The sequence below is a fragment of the Pagrus pagrus genome (genome assembly GCF_965226575.1).
Source record: "Pagrus pagrus genome assembly, chromosome: 14".
In the NCBI taxonomy this organism is placed as follows: domain Eukaryota; kingdom Metazoa; phylum Chordata; class Actinopteri; order Spariformes; family Sparidae; genus Pagrus; species Pagrus pagrus.
Window position 1 is genome coordinate 26,805,817 of NC_140198.1, and position 21,591 is coordinate 26,827,407.

At 40.1% G+C, this 21,591-nt stretch overlaps 1 protein-coding gene across 5 annotated transcripts; it reads left to right on the forward strand.

The window, feature by feature from the left end:
- Nucleotides 1-112: 112 nt before the first annotated feature.
- fez1 (fasciculation and elongation protein zeta 1 (zygin I)) lies at nt 113-20,080 on the forward strand (the record flags this gene model as incomplete). 5 transcript variants are annotated; one of them, XM_084374600.1, is made up of 10 exons in its annotated part: nt 133-425; nt 4,163-4,517; nt 9,677-9,764; nt 11,970-12,056; nt 13,304-13,469; nt 14,359-14,663; nt 16,673-16,753; nt 18,480-18,555; nt 18,662-18,727; nt 19,010-20,080. In XM_084374600.1, the coding sequence occupies exons 2-10, from the start codon at nt 4,192-4,194 to the stop codon at nt 19,024-19,026; spliced, it is 1,212 nt and encodes a 403-aa protein (XP_084230726.1). In that variant the 5' UTR covers nt 133-425; nt 4,163-4,191. The 5 variants fall into 5 exon arrangements, with proteins under 5 accessions (XP_084230730.1, XP_084230727.1, XP_084230726.1 ...); XM_084374601.1 differs by lacking the exon at nt 11,970-12,056 and having other exon boundaries at nt 130-425; XM_084374602.1 differs by lacking the exons at nt 133-425; nt 4,163-4,517 and adding an exon at nt 9,175-9,270.
- Between the last annotated feature and the right edge of the window lie 1,511 nt (nt 20,081-21,591).

Sequence of the window (21,591 nt, forward strand, 5' to 3'; positions counted from 1 at the left end):
TGGGGATTTAATGTGTGCAGGGACGGCAGAGAGAGGGAGGGAGGAGGCAGGGACAAAGGGAGAAAGGCAGGATAGTGAGGGAAGAAGGGGAGGGGGTGAGCTGATATCGTCACAGGCTGGGCAGTGCGCAGGCTCTGTGCGAGCTGGGCTGGCTGCCTATTGATTGGAAAACAACGGGCTGTGGGAGGACAGATAAGGGTGGCTGTGGGCTAACGGGTGAGGGAAGGGATACAGACCAAAGCTCACACCACGCTGCCATCTTTACCTCCATGATTCTGTCTCCGTCTTTCACTCTGGAATGAATGTAACTGCCGCTGCTCATCGGTGGCTTTTGCAGCGGAGGGAGGCTTAGGTACAGATTCTCCTTGTCTGAGAAGATCCTGCCTACACACGGAGCCATAACAACAGCATCACATCGACTGCAGGTAATCTGTCTTCCTCCTCTACCCATCATCCTGCTGTTCATCCCTCCAGTCCTGACCCCTCTAAGGTCCTCGCTGTGCATCATCTTCCCTCCATCCTTGCCTTGTAACCATGGTTTCCTCCATCTCTCCATCTCTCCTTCCTCTCTGCTCCCTGCTCTTCTCTCCCTCCCCCACTCTCCTCTTTTTTCTCCCTCTGATGAGCTGATGACATGCACTTGCTTGATTTTCATTTCTGCCACGATGTCTTGAAAATTGATTTCATGTGGGATCTATTTCAAATACATTAATGTGGGACAAAATCATAATGGTTGGACAGGTATTTTCAATACAAATATGATTACAGTACATTCCTGCTTAGGGTCACAAAATAAAATGAAATGCTTTAAAAAATCTGCAACAGAATTGATTCAGTCTTATAGATGTGGACATCTCTCTCATGGTAAAATATTATGAGTTAATTGGCTCCGTTGCATTAAATGACCTCTGATGAGCTCTTGTGATTGGCTCTTTTCATACCTGCATGCTTTATACACACCTGAGACTACCACCACTCTCTGTGAAGGTCACATATAAAAAAGGGCTGACACACATCCCAGACACACACTATGCAGACATTCTATACCTGCACATCTCAAACACCTTCGCACCATCCATACTGCTGTCAGCTCTCATGTGGATGCTGTGATCTTATACCTCCTAAACCTTTTAGAACAAATTTTCCAGAGGTTTCCACATCCATTCTGCTCAACCAACCCAGCAGTAAATAAAAGGCCACTGCATGTCTGGAAGGTGCTATTAGGAAATTGAATTTGTGATCTTACACCCTGCCAAATTTTCAGTGCATCAGTGCCTCCTGCAAAGAGTCCCTGTGGCAAGGTTAGAGTGAGCCACTAATTTCCCTGCCCATGCTTCTTATTTGAGTAGAGCAAACGACCTTAATTGGAATCCACTGTCAGACACGAGTTGTCAGTCACTGTCACACAGAGGGGGTGATTAATTTGTCTGCTGCCAGCATTTATTCAGCATGAAGTCCTTTCTTAAGCAATTAAAAATAAGTTTTAAGGCAAATATGAAGCAGATGAACAAGAACAAAAACAAACAAAACACAAAGCAGTTTATTGTATACAGAGTGGAGATACAGAGAGCTAAAGAGAAAGCGGAAGAGATCCTGTAAAACAATATCCGGCTGTTGACGGGGCAGCACTTTGCTGAGTGGTGTGATGAGGAGGAAGAGGCTTGCACAAGCTTGTTTTTAAATGGACTCCACTGTACTCACCCACTTACGCCAGGCCACGGTCCAGCACGGCACAAAGGATGAAATTTAGGCCTCACTAGTATAATTACACTGCGTCTGACGACCTGACTAAGGCAACTTCTCCTAAAAGTCTGACTGCAGCATTACAGTAAGTCCTTTACAGGTTTACATCCTCTGACTTCTGCTGATTTATATAATTAGATTTCATTTCACAATCACCGACAAAGGCCCTTTGGTACATTATCTTCTCCATGCACTGGATGTACGGTCCAAACTCTATTATCATAACAGTCACGTATAAATGACCATTAGGATTATTTTATACAGATACTGTGAGCTGCTTTTCCTTATGTATGCTATTTCTATGAACTCGAATCATAATTTGATTCATTCTACAAAGAATCTATCAAAACCTAAAACAAAGACTCATCATTTAAGAAGGTGGACTTCAAACTTTTTGTGCAAGCCAAAATCTCAAGGCACACCTGTTTTCATATATCAGTGCAAAATAGCCTCTATAACAAGTGTTATCCAATCCTTCTGTACATGTCCATCTTTATCTACTAATGCCAGATACTATTTGATGAACAACTATATCACTCATGAAATATTTATTAAAATGATTCAAGAATTCATTTGAAACTTTGTAAAACTACATCAAAGCAGCAATGCACAAATGTAAACCAGACAGGTGACAAAATGAAAAATGAGGTGATCTGCTCCACACAAGAAGGGATACATTTCCCCCCTTAACATCCTCCTTCACACCGGCCGTCAGTCATGACCTTTGTTGTAATAACGCCCACCACCTGGCAATAGCGTGAATGGTGAAAAACTGGGGTTCCCTGGAGGGATCTTAAAGGATTTTTTAGGGTATAGAATTTGCCTCTGTATTGGGAGGTCACTTTATACAAAGTACTGATATAGTTGATTTAAAACTCATTCATTAATGGTTGTATAATTGTATTTTGCAATAATAATGTGTGGTTGTAACAAAGTCCTACAGCACACCTGGACCTGCCCCGTGGTACACCAGTGTGCCTCAGTACACCACTTGAGAACCCTGATACAGGAGTAGGGCAGTGTGCAAACAAGGAACATTCTTACCAATAATACGACATGTATCCACACTTATCGCTCTCCAAAACATAGACACTTATTGACATTCCCGAACCCTATCTCTGTACCATTGGACCACAACTCAATATGGAGACACCAACAACTTCATCTGTGATCAGAGGGGAAGAATACACTGTGGACATATTTATAATGAAGCAGTTGATAGTAGAAGGTTGAATGCTTTTCCAAACTCCAATTAATTTAAGTCTTAAAAGATGGTAGTACATCATTACCCCAAACTGTCCCTAGTGTTAACTGTTTGTAAGAAGTAATAGAAATGCTGTTTCTTTTTAAAAATGTATTTGACTAGTAATTCATTCTGCCAACATGCTGTAACAGTGAAGCCCTTAACTGTAGCTAGAGATACAAAGGAGGACCCAGTAGATTGAAATAACTTTTAAGATCTTGGAATGTACAAATGTATGAGGTCACCTCTTTAAATATATCTATGAGCGTATGAACTCATTTGTTACTCCACTGTGGCAAAGAAAAAGCCTGCCCACCATTTAATAATTAAAAAGAAGAAATGGAGAATGATGTCTTTATAGGTCTTCAAATCTTTCTGTGACATAGAACAAACTGATGGTAAATTGGACATAATTCCATTGAATTTTGCTTGAATGATCTTGATTGGAACACTTCAATATACCGTATCCTGTAAGCACCAAGGTGTAACAGAATTCTTATTAATAGTACTGTGCCAAGCTGTCTTATTAGACCATCTTGACTAAATACACAAGCGAGACTCTTGGAAGTAATTTTTACAACTTGATAAACATAGATTTAGACTGGAAGATGAGTCCTTCTTGTTAAATCAGAATCACTCTCAGAGCAGCTTTAAAATTTTCTGCCACAATTAAGTGAGGAAAACATTTTGAAACGTATATATATTTAGCCCAAAACCCTTTAAGAAAGCGCTATAAATAATATATGCTTTAATGTTCCTGTAATTTCATGTCCCAGAATCTTGGAAACCTCATCAGGTAAATCCCATTAGAGGTACTTAATTAACTGCGGTTTACCAGTAACGCCAACTGGTTGGGTTCCCTTTGGGACCTGGTCCCCTTCTGGCACATTTACCTCCATCTCCTCTTTGTCTAGACAACATGGTGCCATTCCACATGAGTTGAAGCAGGCATGATTTAGGAGGTGCCAGATAAATCCTTCTGGGATATTGGTCAATCTACCAGATGGGGACGGATACAGACTTCTGTGCTTCGTCTCATCTTGTCTTTCTCTTAAACACATTGCTGCAGCAGTAGCCTTGCCTCATTAAAGACATGCTGATGAAACTTAAAACATTGTGCTGATTTAGCAAACTCAATGCATTAAACACTATATCACCACCACTCTATTTGTACAGGGCTAAGAGACCAACAGACAGGGGACATCATGGAAGCCCCTCTTGTGTGTTTGGATGAGGAGTTCGATGACCTCCGGCCATGCCACATGGATGAGCTGGACCACCCAGCACTCAACCACTCCTCTTACTCCACCACCACTACTGTCCCCCTGGCCTCCATCACCCGCGAGGACTTCTCAGAGCTGGAGAACTTCTCTGAGATGATGAGCTTCAAGTCGATGGAGGACCTGGTCAACGAATTCGACGAGAAGCTCAATGTCTGCTTCCACAATTACAACACCAAGACGGAGGTCCTGGCGCCCATACGCAACCAGTCACACAGCCAGGAGGATGAGGAGAGGCTGCAGGACGAAGAGTGAGTGACCACAGTTACAGTTACTGTCTAAAATTTGACAAAGTTTCATAGGAAAAGGTCCATTTACTGGAAATATTCTGGGGCTTTCAGCCATCTTTCAGGAGCCTATAAATATGTATTTTCACAATTAGAGAATCTTGGTTTAAAACATAAATAAAAAATGTACTTGTATCATCAACAGAATGTGAGAAACAACAGTGTTGACGTTACAGTATGTCAAAGATGTCTATTTATTGTGATGCAGAGATATGTGCTGAAGTTAGCATGCTAAACAACTAGCTAGCTAACTAGCCCCAGCCCATCCTGTTCCATAATACCACGTGTTTCAGCTGGGACACAGCGCTATCTGCTAGTGGCAAGTATGCTAAGTTTGCTCTATCAGCTTTTAGTGTAGTATAAGAACAAAATAAATTCACAAAATTTCAAGAAATAAAATACTCTAGGGCCACTGACTCCTCAGCTAACTGAGCCATGAGTTAATTATCTAACTCTAACAACAGCCAAGGATAGCTAGCAAAGAGCAGCAGCTGTCGGTTTCTATAGGAGAATTTGATGAGCAGTTTGTGTGTTATGCCGTCTTGTGTCACCGCTGCCTGCTGGCAGTGACAGCAGCATGGGCAGTTGGATTAAAGACGTTAAAAAGTGGCCCCCAGATGAACTAGTGTGTAATACAACGTTACAAGCCAGCTCGCTAGCTGCATGTAATCATTAAAGACCAGTTTCACTAATCAAAATTAGAAAAATACCAAATATTTGTTTTAACATTTTTTAATGGCATTCAAGAATATTTTATAAATCAACTTAAGCCAACTGGACCTACAGGTCACTCATAGAGGTTCAACTATTAACTATCAACTATTCGTGATCCACTTCTGGCGAACATCTTGGTGCCAGTTTTGTGTATATTTTTGGAACTACCTTTGAATCTGGCCACATTTGTACAAACTACACCTTTAATGGATCTGATATTGTCTAGTCTTTTAATTGACATACATAAACTAGCACTTACAGCACTTATAATCCATCAACTATTTTTTGCATCAAAATGCTAGATAGAAATAACTTCACATTATAACAGCAACCTAGAGTATGTCACAAGGATGCCAGTATCTGAAATCATCTCAGGAACTCAGTCTTTGGCTAACAGATAACTGAGCTTCTTATGTTTGTTTACTGCATTTTATTTGAATACTTGACATTTGGTTGCATTTGGGCTCTGTGATGTACTGCTAAGCCATCAAGAACATAATAAAGTGATAAAAATCAAATAATAATGAAAAACTACATAAAATATGATAATAAGATTCTCCCAGCACACATAAAATAGATGTTTTTCCTTCTGGGCTTTATGTCATGATGCTGCCATTAATGTCACTCACAGCCTGTTCTAAAGGCCCAAACAGTGGCTCAGCAGGCCAGTACGTCACATATGACTATAGCCAAAATATTTCCACACGCACACACCACAACATCCCAAACAACCAGTCAATCAGCGGCTTGACCCCACCCTCCCCAGCACCACAGTCAGACTGCGTGCTGAATTATTCAATGTGCAGTGTTGTTCGCCTCAGTTGGCTCTACTGGTCTGTCTCTGCTTCTCCACCAGCTGACTGCCAGACCCTCCTCCCTTTTCTAGGAGGCTCTGAGGCGGAAAACACACACGTCCTCACACTGTGTGGATATGAATTGTGCTAAAAATAGTCTGACTGTAGGTGTGAGAGGAGAGTTTTTGGAGAGGAATCACATGATTTTTCAAACAGCCTTAAATTGCTGTTAAAACGAGTCTGTAAAGCTTTGACTCATTATTGGCCCCAGACCACAGAGCTGTGGGTGGATGTGAGTCCTGCAGTAATACACTGATCTGCGTGTTACGACCAGGACATGAGCCTGATGCCATACACTGATTTGTTGTGGCACAGATACGGAAACTAGTATAGATATGGTCAGATAAACACACTGTTCCCCACCCCTTCTGTAGTTTTTGCCTCATTAACAACGTCTTATTGTTCCTCCTCCTCATTTCATGCCAATTCTTGCAACAATCCATGCTGTGATTTCAAATCAAGTGACTGGATATTTATTCACCTTAGTGGCAGTTAAACATAGAGAACTATTAATAGAAACTACGACGCCACTCTTTCATAACGCTCAGGATCTTGTGTGCTGTATAGGACACATATAAAGTGACTCATGTAAAACTGAAGAGTCTTACAGACCCGCAGAAATAATCATGAAGTACTGTTAGTAAAGCTGCAGTTTGGTTGAAAACAGTCTGTCATACATGTTGGTCTAATCCCTGCAGTTGCCTGATTAAAGAGGCAGATATGAGTGAGAGCGACAAGCTAATGCAGAAGTAGAATATTAAACAGAATGATTTCTCTTCAGTGGCTGCGGGCCAACAAACACAGCAGGACAGCTTTGTAACACGGAGTTCCAGTTCCTGCCGGCCAGACGACCAACCCGTGTCCTTGTGTTATGCGTGCAGTATGAGCTGTTCCGTGTTGTGGTTTGCACTGTGGTTATTACTGATTAGATTATATTAATGAGGTGGGTTTTATTTTACATAGAGCGCTCACATTCATTTAAAGGGAAAGTTTGACATTTGGGTAAATACACTCACTTAGATGAGAAGACCAATTTCACTAGTGTCTTTTACACAGTATATAAAGCAACAGCCAGCAGCCTGTTAGCTTAGCTTAGCATTAAGACTTCAAACAGAGGGAAGAGTTAGCCTTGATCTGTCCAAAGGAAATAAGGCCTGCTTACCAGGACACCCTTCTGCCAAGAAGTTAGTCTTGCATAAGAACCTGTAAACAACACATTTTCATGTTTACACTTCAGTTTTTGTATGGAGCAGGCTAAACAAACAAGATACAACCAGACATGGTCGGTTGGTTCTGGTAAGCATTTGTTTATACCAGGGGTCAGCAACCTTTACAATCAAACGAGACATTTTTGCTCTGTCCCTCGCCGAAACAATCTGTCTGGAGCCACAAATATAATTAAGGTAATGCAGCCTAGCAAATCTAAATTAGCCTATCAAAATTATTTATAGGCCTAAATGAGCATTCATTTATATTTTCACATGATGTGGCAACTCTGCAGGGGGCTACTCATGCTTACAGTGTAAAGTACTTGAACTTTGCATTTCCATTTCAATGATGCCACGTTTTGGTGCATTTATGAAACAAAAGAACTAACCTGAATAGAAATAGAGGAGCAATACAGAACTGTATATACAGACCTATTTAAGTCCTCCCTGTGTTTGTGAAGATGTGTAAATAAAAAAAGTAGCCTAATTTGATGATAAATAAAACACATAGCAGCAGCCTAGGTTTAAAAACAGTAAAAGTGAAAAAAGGCAAAAAAAACACAAGACAGTTTAAATTGTATTTTAGTCCGTTCCAGTGCGAGTTAATTCTTCTTTTTTTATCCTCAGCCACATACAGTGATCAACCCTCAGGCTTGAGCATAAAACACAATGATATTAACTCAAGATCATTCAATTAATCGCAACTTGATAGAACAGATACAATTATGTGTGTAGGCTGCACATTTTTACTGTCGGAGAATATAAGAATCACTGTAGGCCTAAAACAGTGATGATGATACAAAAAAATATATATTTATATTATTAATTTTCATGTAAAATGTCAAAGCCACAGGGAGCCACTGCAGAGGGGCAACAGGTTTTACCTTTGGACAGAGTCAAGCTAGCTGTTTCCCACCATTTCCTGTCATTATGCTAAGATAAGCTAAGCTAAGATATAATAAGATAAGATAAGGTAAGCTAAAAAGGTGTTGTAGTGATGACATATTTTTGTATCCTTCCCCTGAAGTTAGCATCAATAAAAAACCTTTAGGATTTTTCAACTGGATTTTTGGATTATTGCAGAAAATAAGCTCTGTGATACTTACTTCTGCTATATGTTTTGTTCAGCAAGATAATCACTATTTTATAACCACTTTTATGATTTTTAAAGTGTAAACGCAATCGCCAGAAGTGCAAAGCTAACGTTAGAGGTAGGGAAGGCGATTCTGGAAAAAGACAGTTGAGTCTCATCAAATACTGACGCTTTGGGTCAAAGCGTAGTCATAGCCGCAGGACTTCAACATCACCACCGCTAAGCTTCTCACTATACCATACACACTTGCTTTGAGTAGATGAGTCCCCGTGCTCAGCGTCATGACGTTTAATGTCCCAGACAACCTCTGTCATCTCATTTAGCTTTGTTTTGAAATTTAGCTAAGTTTGAAATCTACCACATTTTTTTTGTAATCAGAGGTGGTATTTCTTTTCTTTAAAGTGTAATGACAGAAGTTTAAAACAGCTGTATGTGTTCGCAAATGTGATTGTTTATCATATTTATTATTTGTACACAAATCATTTTTCTGTGTAATCATCATTTGGCACAAAAATATCTATTGAAAGTCTATTTTATTTTAGTCCCAGTCAATTAAAACACTTAGTTTTTGTCTCAGGGTTAAGTGTATTCAAACTTGGTCCCTGTCTTTGTGCTGGTGCATGCAGCCATGGCATGCAGGCAGGGACGGTGAGGTAAGCTGTCAGCTGAATGGTGTCCACTGTGTGTCGGGTGTGGGCTGTGCCACTGGGAGCAGGGCAGTGTGCCTGGGCCAGCCTCTGAGTGGAGGAGGAAAAAACACAAAGAACACTTCTCTCCCAGTTTGAGGTCATTCTTCCTCAGACAGACGCTTGCACCGGGGTATAGTCAGAGACCACTGGCACAATGATGTGAGGAGCTTTATCTAAATCTCTGCTAAGGATACCTTTTACTGAGTAGTAAGCTGTGTTTTTTTTTCTGTTGTGCATTGTTTCTCTGCAGCCTCCAGCTACACATATTGACCACCATTATTGACTTGCCACATTGAAATATTGACTGAGTTGCAGGCTGCTGAAGACAGGGCTGAGTTGATCGCCTTAAAACCAGGAAGATAGAGTACAACAAACTCTAGTTTAATGCTCTTATATAACTGTCTAACTACACTGTGTGTGGAAACACCAGCTTAAAATAGTAAACCGCCTTAAGAGCTAGGGCCAAAATGATGCTTTTATGCTTGTTTTTGATATTTTGTTGTGGTCCTTGAAGGTTCACCCAGCTTACATGTGTACATGTATGTGTCTCTGTGTTGTTCTGCAGTGTGTGGGATGCTCTAACGGACAACTACATCTCCACCTGGGACGCCCCCGCCTCAGAGGGACATAACGGCAATCTTTCTGACCAAGAGGTACATGTCATTCCACCTCTTTCTGTTTAGATCAATGTGCTATTAGATCTTTTAAACAATAAACAACCAGTCTTTCTCCTTTTTATTTGGAGAGCTTGGATTTTGTATGATTTTTCAGACAACAGGTTTTTTAAAATCTTGTTCTTATTTATATTAGCCCCCCATTCCTATTTATTCCTTGTTCTGTCTTTATTATCTTGTACTTGGTTTAGATTTGCTTCACATGTCTTTTGGAGTAGTTTACTACCGTGGCTGTACAAACTATTGTTATTTTATCTAACGTCCTGCACAGTTTGGTATTAAGTGGAAGTGCATCAATCACAAATGAAATACTGATTGTGTGATCTACTGTAATGTTTATTTACCCATTTTATGCTCAAATGAGCACAGTTATATCAAAACAACTTCAGAGGTCTGACCCAGAAAACATGCTCACAACCCCAGAAAATGGCTCTCATAGTCACTTTCTTCCTTATTTCTTTTTTAGAGATGAGCAGGGATATGTTGTCTGTACTGTATGTGTGTTTCTGCTGGCTACAAATGGTTGATTAAAGTTGACCAATGTCTGTCCCACTCGTTAAGGGAGAAAATAAGATACTGCTCTTATAGTTTTAAATGGCTGTAAATGGAAGTACACCATGCAATCATTTTTCATTTTGACAAGCCAAGCTGAGTAGCTAACTGGTTCATTCTTTCTGAGGCTTAATCCCATGCTGACACTTGAAGACATGCTTGACCAACCCTGACTGGTCTAACGTTCAGCAGAGGTCTTCCTCCCCACCCTTAATTGGCTGTCGCATACAACTGGACAGCAGGCACTTAGCAGTCGAGGTCAGGGCCAGAACAGACGTTTATTCCCCAGAGGGAGAGGGTGGTTCATCTTCAGCTGGACTCTGCCCTCAGTCCAGTTGTTGCTATTACTCTAATTTTAAAGGGTCGAGTACCAAAACGGGCCACCAGTAAATATTTTTACAAATGGCAGCTCCCTTTTGGAGAAGCCAGATAAACCATATTTCCTTTTTTCTGTTGTATAAGTGCATACTTTTCATTGTTTCTTCTGCCACATTGCCCTTATCTGCTAATTCTACCCAGTTCTACGTAATCGTTATCGCCCCCTGCTGGTACTGCAACTTCATACACACATGTATTTTTCCGCACCTGGCCGAGGCTAACACATGCTTACATGCTGTCCGTGGATCGAGTCATGCTTTGGTGTCGGGGCTGGACTGTCTCAGTGTTCTGCTGTATAAACACTATAATAAGAGTCTACTGCCATGTTAGCAGCTTCCTATGGTTTGGCACAGCAGTGCCTGGAGCTAAATGCTAATGCAAGCATGCTACCATGATCACATGTAACATTTAGCAGGTGTATTGTTTACCATTTTCACCATCTTAGCTTAGCATTATTGCATGCTAACATTAACTAATTACTGCTAACCGCAAGGAACAGACGAGGCTGATGGGAAGATTTTGCAGGTTTTAGTTCATAGGAGATCACCATTAAGATTCATAGGGAATTGTGATGACAACTCTGAGAGGGATGTGAATGTTGGTACCACATTTCATGAAAATTAATCTAATAGTTGTGGAGATTTCACAGAAAACCTAAAATGTAAATGCTGGTGCAAGAGGAAAAGTCAGACATTTACCAGAATCATTAGGATACGGCTGCTGGTAACCATTAATGTTTGTACACGATTTTGTACTAATTCATGTAGTAGATTTTGAGATGTTTCACAAAGTGAAAACAACCGGCTCATGTTGCTAGAGAAAAGGCAGGCATTTACCAAAATCATTTGGGTTTATCCTCTGGGAGTCATGAATGTCTTGATCCATTAAAAAACCGACACTGTCATTCCTATGTGTGAAAGATTTCTTTAAGTTATAATTAATTCACTATCCGTATGGAAGTCAAATATCGACAATAAATAAATAAATAAATAAGGCATAAACTATTAAAGCATGTTTACAAATGGAATAGTAATTTACTCTTTTTAAGGGATACTAAATAATGTAAAACCTTTAAACATTTAAGCATGAGACTTTAAAATGAGTGCAATCCCAGACTGATCTCTCTCTGGCACTGATCCAGTTGCTTGAGAAAAATACTGGGGATTGAGTATATTATCCTAATCCAGATAGACAGTTTTTACTCTTGCCTTCTTTTCTTAGTAAGATATACTGTATACCTCTCACATTTTGCAGATCCACGAAAAAGAGGAGGAGGAGATGAATGAGAAGAATGACAATGCCAACTGCCTGAATGAAGAGCCTCTTATCACAGCTGATCAGGTGTGTGTGTGTGTGTGTGTGTGTGTGTGCGTGTGTGTGTGTATGTGTGTGTGTGCGTGTGTGTGTGTGTGTGTGTGTGTGTGTGTGTGTTTCAGATCAAACAGCAGTCTTTTTTGCTTTTGATAATAATTAAAGAAAGCAGGGTGTAACATTAGAGTCATCTCAGAGTGGTGCATGGGTCCTTTTCAGCTTTTACCTTCCTATTTTCAAACTAATGCATGTTTACAATTTTGTTTGTAGGAGTTACCATAATCTTCTTGTAATTGTTGGCAAGTAGTGCCTTTTCTATTCGGGCTCTTTCTTTTTCATTGGTTGGCAGACCACAGACTACAAGTAGGGGTGTAAAGAATGAAAAAGCCCAGACTATAAATGGGTCAAGGCCTAGCAGTGCCTTCATGACAAACAGTGCAGAGATGCCAGAGTGGGGAAAATGTGCTTACATTTTCTAGATCTGGAAATGGAGGTAGTTAATTGATTTCTGTGGCGATCTGGTGATTAGGTGTTCAGGTAATCTAGATGACTGGAGACCAAGGCATGTAAAATGGTCCCTCACAGAATGAAAGAAATGATCAAGTCTTGACAATGCTCCTGAATTGACAGGTTGCTGAAATATTGTCAAATCAGATCTATAAATCAAATCTTTTTTCTTTTCATTTATTGATAATACATTGTATCATCAGTGAGTTAGATTGAAAAGAGTAAAGGACCAAGCATTGACCCCTGAGGAACCCCAGAGACAGTATTTGCGTTGCTAAATGTGGCATAGATACAATACTGTCCACCAAGGTAAAGTAATCCATACATGGATTAACAATGTGGTTACATGTGTATGTATTGCCTTCAAAGGTCCACCTAAGTGTTTGTGTAGTCTTTTTTTTTGTCTGCTTTGTTTGTTTTGCGTACTGTTTTGGGGAAGGCTTAGGTCATGTATGACAGCATGGAGTGCTGGACTGCTCTTATATCGTGCTGGTACAAGAGTTTCGATAGACGCCTGCTGAAATCCAATTCTGCTGCTGCTTTACATTGCTGAAGGCTGTGTAGACATCAATAATGTATTAGAGTATGATATGTTCACTTATAAAAGAGGCTGCTGGTGTTTTAGTGGCCACACTCTACTGACAAATGGACAGTTATGGATGTGTGTTTACTTACCCTGTCTCCTAATCTCTTTCCCGTCCATCCACTCATTTCCTTATATCCTTCCATCTATGTAACCCTCTTACTCTCTCCCTTTTTCTCTCTTCAAGGTCATTGAGGAGATAGTCGAGATGATGGAGAACTCTCCGGATCCCGGCGAAACTGAGGAAGAGGATGAAGAGGAGAGCAGTCACTGCTCCTCCAGGAATAACCCCTCCTTGCTGGAGGAGATCAGGCAGCTGTCACAGGCCTCCAATAACAACTGCTCCTATGAAGGTAAAACTGAACATAATTCATGTTACTTTTTTTAATTAATGCAGCTTCATAGACACATGGGGAGCAGTTGTAGAAGTAGTATCACAGCTGGCCTGCGATGTGAACAGATACATTCCTGTCAAAACATTTTTCCTCGCAGACTTGCTAATGTCAAAAAAAAATTAAAAAATCTGGCCAAAGTTAGGTTACAATTAGTATTTCTCCTTGAAGCATGTCACTAAACATCAATAAAATACCAAAGGTGAGACCCTCCATCATCTCTATTTATATTAGATCCAACAAGAAGGCCAGTTATGATGAGTGCGTGGACACCACGGTCAGGGACACATCCATCTTATGTGCAAGATTTTTACTCTCATATTCAGTCTTATTTTTGGGTCATCACTTATGCATTGATGAAAATCTTGTCAGTGATTCTCCTCCTCTAGTTGGTCATGAGTAGAATCCAAGTGGTTGTGAGATGATTGTTTATATGAGTGTCCCTGGTTCCTGGTCCTGGGAGCCTCCTGCCCTGCCCTTAGATGTTTTTTTGAATCAGGTGTGTTGTGGCAGGGAAACATCTAAAGCATGCAGGGCAGGGGGCTCCCAGGACCAGGACTAAACACTGTCTTATTATAGTTTATGCTACACAAAAGCATGTGTCTTTTTCTCTAATATTTGCCTTTTCCCAATGAAACACTGCATACTGTCACCTCATCGTGCCTATAATCTATTCAAATGAATCTGTGTGTAAATATTAGCTCCACTGATGTTACAGTACTCATATTCACACAGTTGGTATACCTACTGCATGTTTTAGCATTCTGACTGAATCCCTGTGTATGAAACAATACTTTTGCACAAAACACAACCCAACTGTCCCTCTCTCCCCCTTCAAACTGTTCGGCAGGCCTGAGCCTGATGCCCAGCTCAGCGCTTGTTGAACTGCTGCAACGGGTGGAGGCGGCCATCCGAGAGTACTCAGAGGAGCTGGTCAACCAGCTGGCTCGGCGTGAAGAGCTGGAGTTTGAGAAGGAGGTGAAGAACACGTTCATCACGGCCCTGATGGAGGTGCAGAACAGGCAGAAGGAGCAACGAGACAGCAGCAAACGCCGGCGCCGGGACAAGGCCCTGAGCCTGCAGGGGGGAGGGATGGTAACTGTGAACGCAGCGAATACAGGCCCCACGGAGAAGACCGGCACCATGCCTGTCAAGGTAAGAAGCAGGGAGGGGGGTCACTCTTGAATGTTTTACACACCTTTTAATTATTTACATCACATGAGTGTGCTGTAACTTAGCCCTCTTCACACAAGAGTTCTTAAATCGTGTGCTTTCATCAGTGTCACTACACCAGAGTTACAGTAATTATGCCACAATGCGCAAGATTTACTAGGAAAATGTCTTTGTGCAAACGTGTGCTGCAGCCATAATCTGTGTGTATTCAGCGCCTGATTTACTGAGAAAGCAGCTCATTACACAGTCGGCTCCTTAACTGATCCTGGTACTGCCTTGCAGACACACTCTGCCACTGAGGGAGAACTCATAGGCACAGTTCACAAGTGGGATTTCTATGAGATCACGCAGCTCAGAAAAGAAATACAAAGAAATAAGTTGGGCATCTTGATTACAAAGTATTTACTTTGGCCAACTCTCCTGTGAAAAATGATTACTCTCATTAATTATTAATGCATTTGGAGGCAATGAACACATTTATGATGAACAAAAAGGAGATAAGACAAAATATACTCAAGGTACAGTACACAGCAACACAACCAGAGAGACAGAGAGACGGATGGAGAAGGTGGAGGTGGAGGTGGTGTTAATATGGATGTCACTGAGTTAAACTGCAGCCTGTGGTGATTTTACACTTCATTAATGGTCAAGTTGAAGTTTGATTTTAATTTTTTTGAAATGAAAGGGGCACCAGCTGCATGTGATAGGCCAGAGAGTTTATGCTGAAACAGTCCCAAACCCTGGTTGAGATTAAAATGATTAATTGTTTAAAATAATGTTTTATAATGTTTATTGTGGTATATTATAATAATAGGCCAACTCAATTGTCAGCATGTAGGGCAGCCTTTATGACACCGTATTAGGGGTCGACCGATATGTTTTTTTCAGGGCCGATACCAAAACAACAAAAACAAAGAGTTTCAGTAATCCAGGAGACCGATAACCGATAATTGGAGCTGATATACTGTACATTAACAGGAAAAATAAAATCTTAGTGTCGAAGTTGAGAATAACCAGTGGTGGAATGTAATCAACTACAATTTACTCAAGTACTGTACTGATGTACAATTTTGAAGTACTTTGCTTCATTATTTCCATTTTCTGCCACTTCTTCACTTCATTTATTCGATAACTTTAGTTCCTAGTTACTTTGCAAATTCAGATTACAGTGATCGACTGTTACTCGTGACAGCAGATAGCGTTTAGGGGACCACTAACAGAGAAAGGATGCTTCATCAGAGCTGCATTTTCAAATACTTCGTTTTTAAATATATTTATTTTATTGGCAATCCAACACGAAAAAATGCTGATACAGATAATCGGAAAAACTGTGAATATCAGCCCATATAATCGGCCCGACCCATAATCAGTCGAGGCCTATACTGCATCACATTTTCGTGAGACATCCTCCCACCCTAGTCCACCAAAGCCTTGGTAGATCTGGCAACTAATATAATTTCCTATAAATGTACAACTTTAATCCTTCCAATGTAAATGAGAGAAAGGTGAAACCACAGTTCCTGACAGCCCTCCCTCTCCCCTCCTTAGGCCTGTTAGCATAATGGATCTCAGGTCCATTAGCTTCGAATGTGTCTTCCAGGAAAGATCCTAAAGTGGAAGTGACCCATCATCTTCATACAATAACAGCCCAGTCCAGTTTGCTCCTGTCCAGTAACAGAGAAATAATCTAATGGATTTTCCCTTCATACAAAACTGTAGCAGTGTTTTTATCTGGTGACTGAGGCTGAGTCGGTGAAGTAGTATGAATGTACAGATGGCTGAATCATACAGATGCCATATAAACAGACTGGTTTGTATGAGGTCTGAAGCTCTCTATTGTACTTGGGTAAAAGTGACTCTTCATCAGATTTCAGACAATCCTGCAGTTTGATCATGAAACAGATGACCACTAGCTTGTAATAATGGTCTGTGTGTGTGTGTGTGTGTGTGTGTGTGTGTGTGTGTGTGTGTCTCCTGGTTGTGACCTGCAGCGTTTCAGCATGGAGGGTCTCTCTAACATCCTGCAGACAGGCATCAGACAGACGTTTGGGAGCACAGGGAGTGACAAACAGGTGAGTTCAGGTCAAATGTTTTAAAAACAGTTCAGGAGTGACACAGCTGCACTTAGATACAGTTACATTTGCTGTGATTTGCTATTTGCTGCTGCACATACAGCTGTCACATGATAAAATAGACATCTGGCAGCAATCACTGCGTATGATAAAGGTATTTAATTGAATTAGGTTAAATTGTTCATCATAAACATATCTGTGTCTATACAATATGTACATGTATCATATTGACAGCACAAAATGTGTTTTACTGTGACATTGACTTGTAATGTGATAGCAACTATGACAGACATGACTCATGGCAGGTGCTTTTACTGCTGTGGTAATACTAATTGGATGAAGTGAGGTTACTACTCTTGATGCTTTGTCATGTGTGTTACAGTCGTGGCATAACTGATTTACAGCCCACGTCAGCTGTGTGGTGGCGGCCCAGGCCACGGGCCCTGTCAGGCCACGGGCCCTGTCAGGCCACGGGCCCCAGTGCAGCTGCACTGGCCGCACTGCTTATATTTATACCAGTGCCTCAGTTGAGGTCACACAGCGATGATCAGCCTGCTGTGTGTAATTTGATCTCTGTTGATAGTGTAAGCAATATGCTATGGTACACTGCAAGAAATGTCCATGCTTTTTGTCCATATAAATTACAGGCAGACTGACGATTAAGGTTAACTTTTAAATGAATCAGCATTGTGTTCTTCCCAGCTGATCACAGTTGAAAATGTTTATAGGTCTGTTTTGCTACAGATTTTGCAGGCATTACTGGATGTAAACAAACCTTTGAGAAAACATTTAGTTTGTCTGTGTAATCCAGGATCTGGCAATGAGCGTGGGAACGACAGCAGATTCTAATACTGTAATTTGCATTTTGGTGTCAGAGTTACCCTTGTATTTACATTCAGAGCCCAGACTGTACCTTTAGCCTTTCAGTCAGTGCTGAAGGCTTAAAGGGACAGTTCACCCAAAACTGAAAATTCAGTCTTTATCTACTCACCCCCATGCTGATGGAAAGTTGGGTGAAGTTTTATAGTCCACAAAACATTTCTGGAGCTTCACAGCAAAACAGTGTTGCAGCATTCTGCTTAACAGCTGAAGTAGCTGTTGACTTAAAGAAACAACAAAAAAAAAACATCATAAAATGTCTCCATACATCTTATCAGGCATAATCCAAGTCTCAGGAAAGCCCAGAGATCTAAAATTGACTTGAAAAGATGCTATTTACACCCTGATTGGAAACACACTATGACACTTCACCTGACTTTCCATCAGCATAGGGGTGAGTATAATATCACAATGAATGTTGGCTGAACTGTTCCTTTAATTGTTTGCAGTGTGCAGAATGACAGTCACTAACTTTTGAAGGAATTATTCAACATTTCAGGAAAGCACTTATTCCCTTTGGATTTCTGTGACTAATCTTGGAAGTGAAATGTTAACAGACAGAGCTGTTACCATGTTTAAGTCTTAAAGCTAAACTGAACTAACCGTCTTCTTGCTCTGACTTCATATTTAACAGACAGATGTGAGAGTGATATCAATCTTTTCTTCTAACTCTTGACAAGAAAGTGAATGAGTGTTTTTCCCAAAACTATCACTTTGAATTCTCTCAGATTATGTGCTGTGTCAATGAAAGAAAGCTCCGAGCACGTAAAATGTCTGATCAATACATGTTAAATGTTAAATATCCCAGTATGGCATTGACTCCTCTGAATCTTCACTCTCTTTTCAGTATCTAAACACAGTTATTCCATATGAGAAGAAAGGCACCCCCCCATCTGTTGAAGACCTGCAGATGCTCACAAAAAGTACGTATCCGGCCCTGAACATGTGTACCAAATGCAAATAATAATTACCGGCTGAGAAAATGTATGTGTATTCACCGAGCTGATAGACTTTACTTCTTCCCCCTAGTTCTTTATGCCATGAAGGAGGACAGTGAGAAGGTGCCTACACTGCTAACTGACTACATATTGAAAGGTAAACACAACAACACAAGTTTGAGTATTTCTACGAAGCGATTGGTGAAGAAACAGTCAGCTTATTCTAAAGTTTCCTTATCTTATTGACACGTGTAGCCCGCCACACTGTACAGGACAACACAGTCACCACAGTGAAGATTACAGTGTGATTCTCTGATTGGAATATTATCTAGTAAATTCAGTTACTGCAAAATTGAACTTCCTCATTTTGCTACGAGGATCACTGCACAGAAGTAACTTTATTATCCTAACATGATTATCCACTGTTTTCCCTCTCTAGTCCTGTGTCCTACCTAAAGCACCGCCTGGCCAGGGGCCGCAGTGTAACGGAGAATTCTTCCCCCGAGGGCTTTTCCAACCCTCCTCGCCTCTGGCCCAAGCTGCATGACCTCCCCTCTTTTACCATTATCAACCATGGATCCTCACCATCGACATTATTGTATCACCTCAACTATGACTACTGCCTTTCGCTGAGCTCACCGTCTCCCATCCTGCACATTAAGCTCGGGCCACGCCCAAAATGGCCGCCATCTGAATAGTTAAGTGGGAAGCCAATCCCACTTTTAAAGGACTTCACTAATGGAGCATGACATGCTATTAACTATCACAACACCACTATGGTACAGGGATACAGTGTTATCATTGATTTTGTTTCCTTCATTTCTTTACTTTATAGTTTCTTTTTTTTTTTTTACTTTTCTTCGTTTCCTCTAACAGAATTTCAATGTTGCCAAGTTTTGACACTTCTACATAAACTGACCTTTTAACCACTGAGTTCTGTTGATTGTCTTATTCGTTGATTCATAAGGACTACACTGTAAAATAAATGACATGCCATACTGCATCCACACATGAGCATCTCCCTGTATAGTTTCAGATGAAACCAGTGATTCATTTGAATACAAAAGCCATGCACCTTTTTCTGCCAACTTAGTACTGTAGCTCCATGTGAATGAGAAGAAACACACGACTATTACGGGTGCAGTGCAGTGCATTACAGAGCTTTGTTTTTCTCTTCTTTTATGCTTCACTATCTGGACATCCAGTGCTCTTCTGACTTTTTTGAAATTCGTTTTAATTTCTATTTAAATATTTGATATGAACTCTGTTGCTGATTTTCTACTTTCATTTACCGTGTCATCAGAGCGACAGGCTTCTGTGCATTCCACCCCGTTCAGCCACATGGAGGTGTATCACTGAGTTTTCCTTGGATATATCAGGCCCTGATGAGATGAGCTCATTTCAATAAAGGTGTGCATACTTGCATATTAGCATATTTATGACTTCCTTTGCGCCATGTAGGTGAATGTTACATCGCTAATCGCAAATTCTAATAAACATTCTACCCTTACCGTGTGTGCATGTGCTTCTTTTTGTCTTTGCACTTCAGCAGGTAACATGATTATTGAGCTGTAGAGAGAAGACGAGCACAATCAGCTGCACATAGAGATGTGGGCAGGGTTCATTCTACAGCATGAATGATGTTTTTTTGGGGGGACATGATATTTTACTTGATTCTTTGGATGATTTATGTCTTATGATAAATTATTTTAAAAAAATTAAGAATAAATGCTGTTGTCTCAGGGCAAAAAAGTGCCAAATGAGTAAAGAAACCCGAAGGAAAACCTGGTAACTGTTGAACAATTATTAGGTGACAACAACATACATTCATATTTTTCCTCTAAAACTGACTAATGTATGTTAATTACATCTACATTTTCCATCTAATTTTATTATATAGGTTCAATGTTAATTGTCACATTTAATGCAAAGCTTTTCTGTCATATTGAGTCAATGTAAATAAATGAAGTAACTTAATAAAATTAAGGGTTAACTTCTACATTAACACATGGGTTTTTGAGGTATTTATTATTCAAGTATTATACACAAAAGTAATGCATTACAAATGAGTTATTTTGTCTCCTGTAGTAAACATCACATCTACTGGATTTATTCAAATTAACAACACGGTTCGAAAACGTTGCATTATATATATGTATATATACAGTATATATATATATATATATATATATATATATATACACACATGATATTTCATATATATATATTTCATATATATGAAAATGTGAAAAACAGAGACGAGCTCCACACTTTCCACTCTGTCGTATTCAAGTTTAGACCCTGTAATGTCCCGTCATCCATTATTGTCAGTGAGTATTAGTAGATAATAAAAACACTGTCCAGGGTCATCATTTGACATCGTAACTGTAATACATAATACAATATTGAACATAACTGGACAACCTGAGGCAACAAATAGAAAATCACTGGAAGGTTTAGTCATACATCTAAAAATAAAAATGAAGTGATTCTTGCACTTTATTTCCCCAACAACTTATCTTGACTACAAGTTCTTCATCTATGAGATTTATCTGACCCTTCCTGCTCCCTGTCTGTGGCTCTGCTTCTTTAGATGCAACATTATACCAGTTTTACTCTCCACTTAATTAATTAGAATCCAGAGCTCAAGTTTCATGATGTTTAACAAATAAGATAATTATAACAGGATAATCTGAAGGTCTGATAGACTCTGTTGGCTCGCAGTACACTGCTAATGTTTTACCCAAATAGAGTCAATTTGCTGCCCTCTGGTGGCTGATGTTAACTCTCCCAATGAACTGTCAAACTAATTGTATTCTTGACCAAAATAAATATACTACCATTAGTATCTGAAATTCATTAGGAGAGTTACCTGAAGATTTAAAGTATTTTCAACAGTCATTGTTACAACTTAAATTCTACTAAAGATCAAAGTCAATATCACCATTGATTAGACTGTGCACACTAATGTCTGTTAGAAAACAAATGTTGTGGACGTAGTCACTGTTTATGAAATGACGT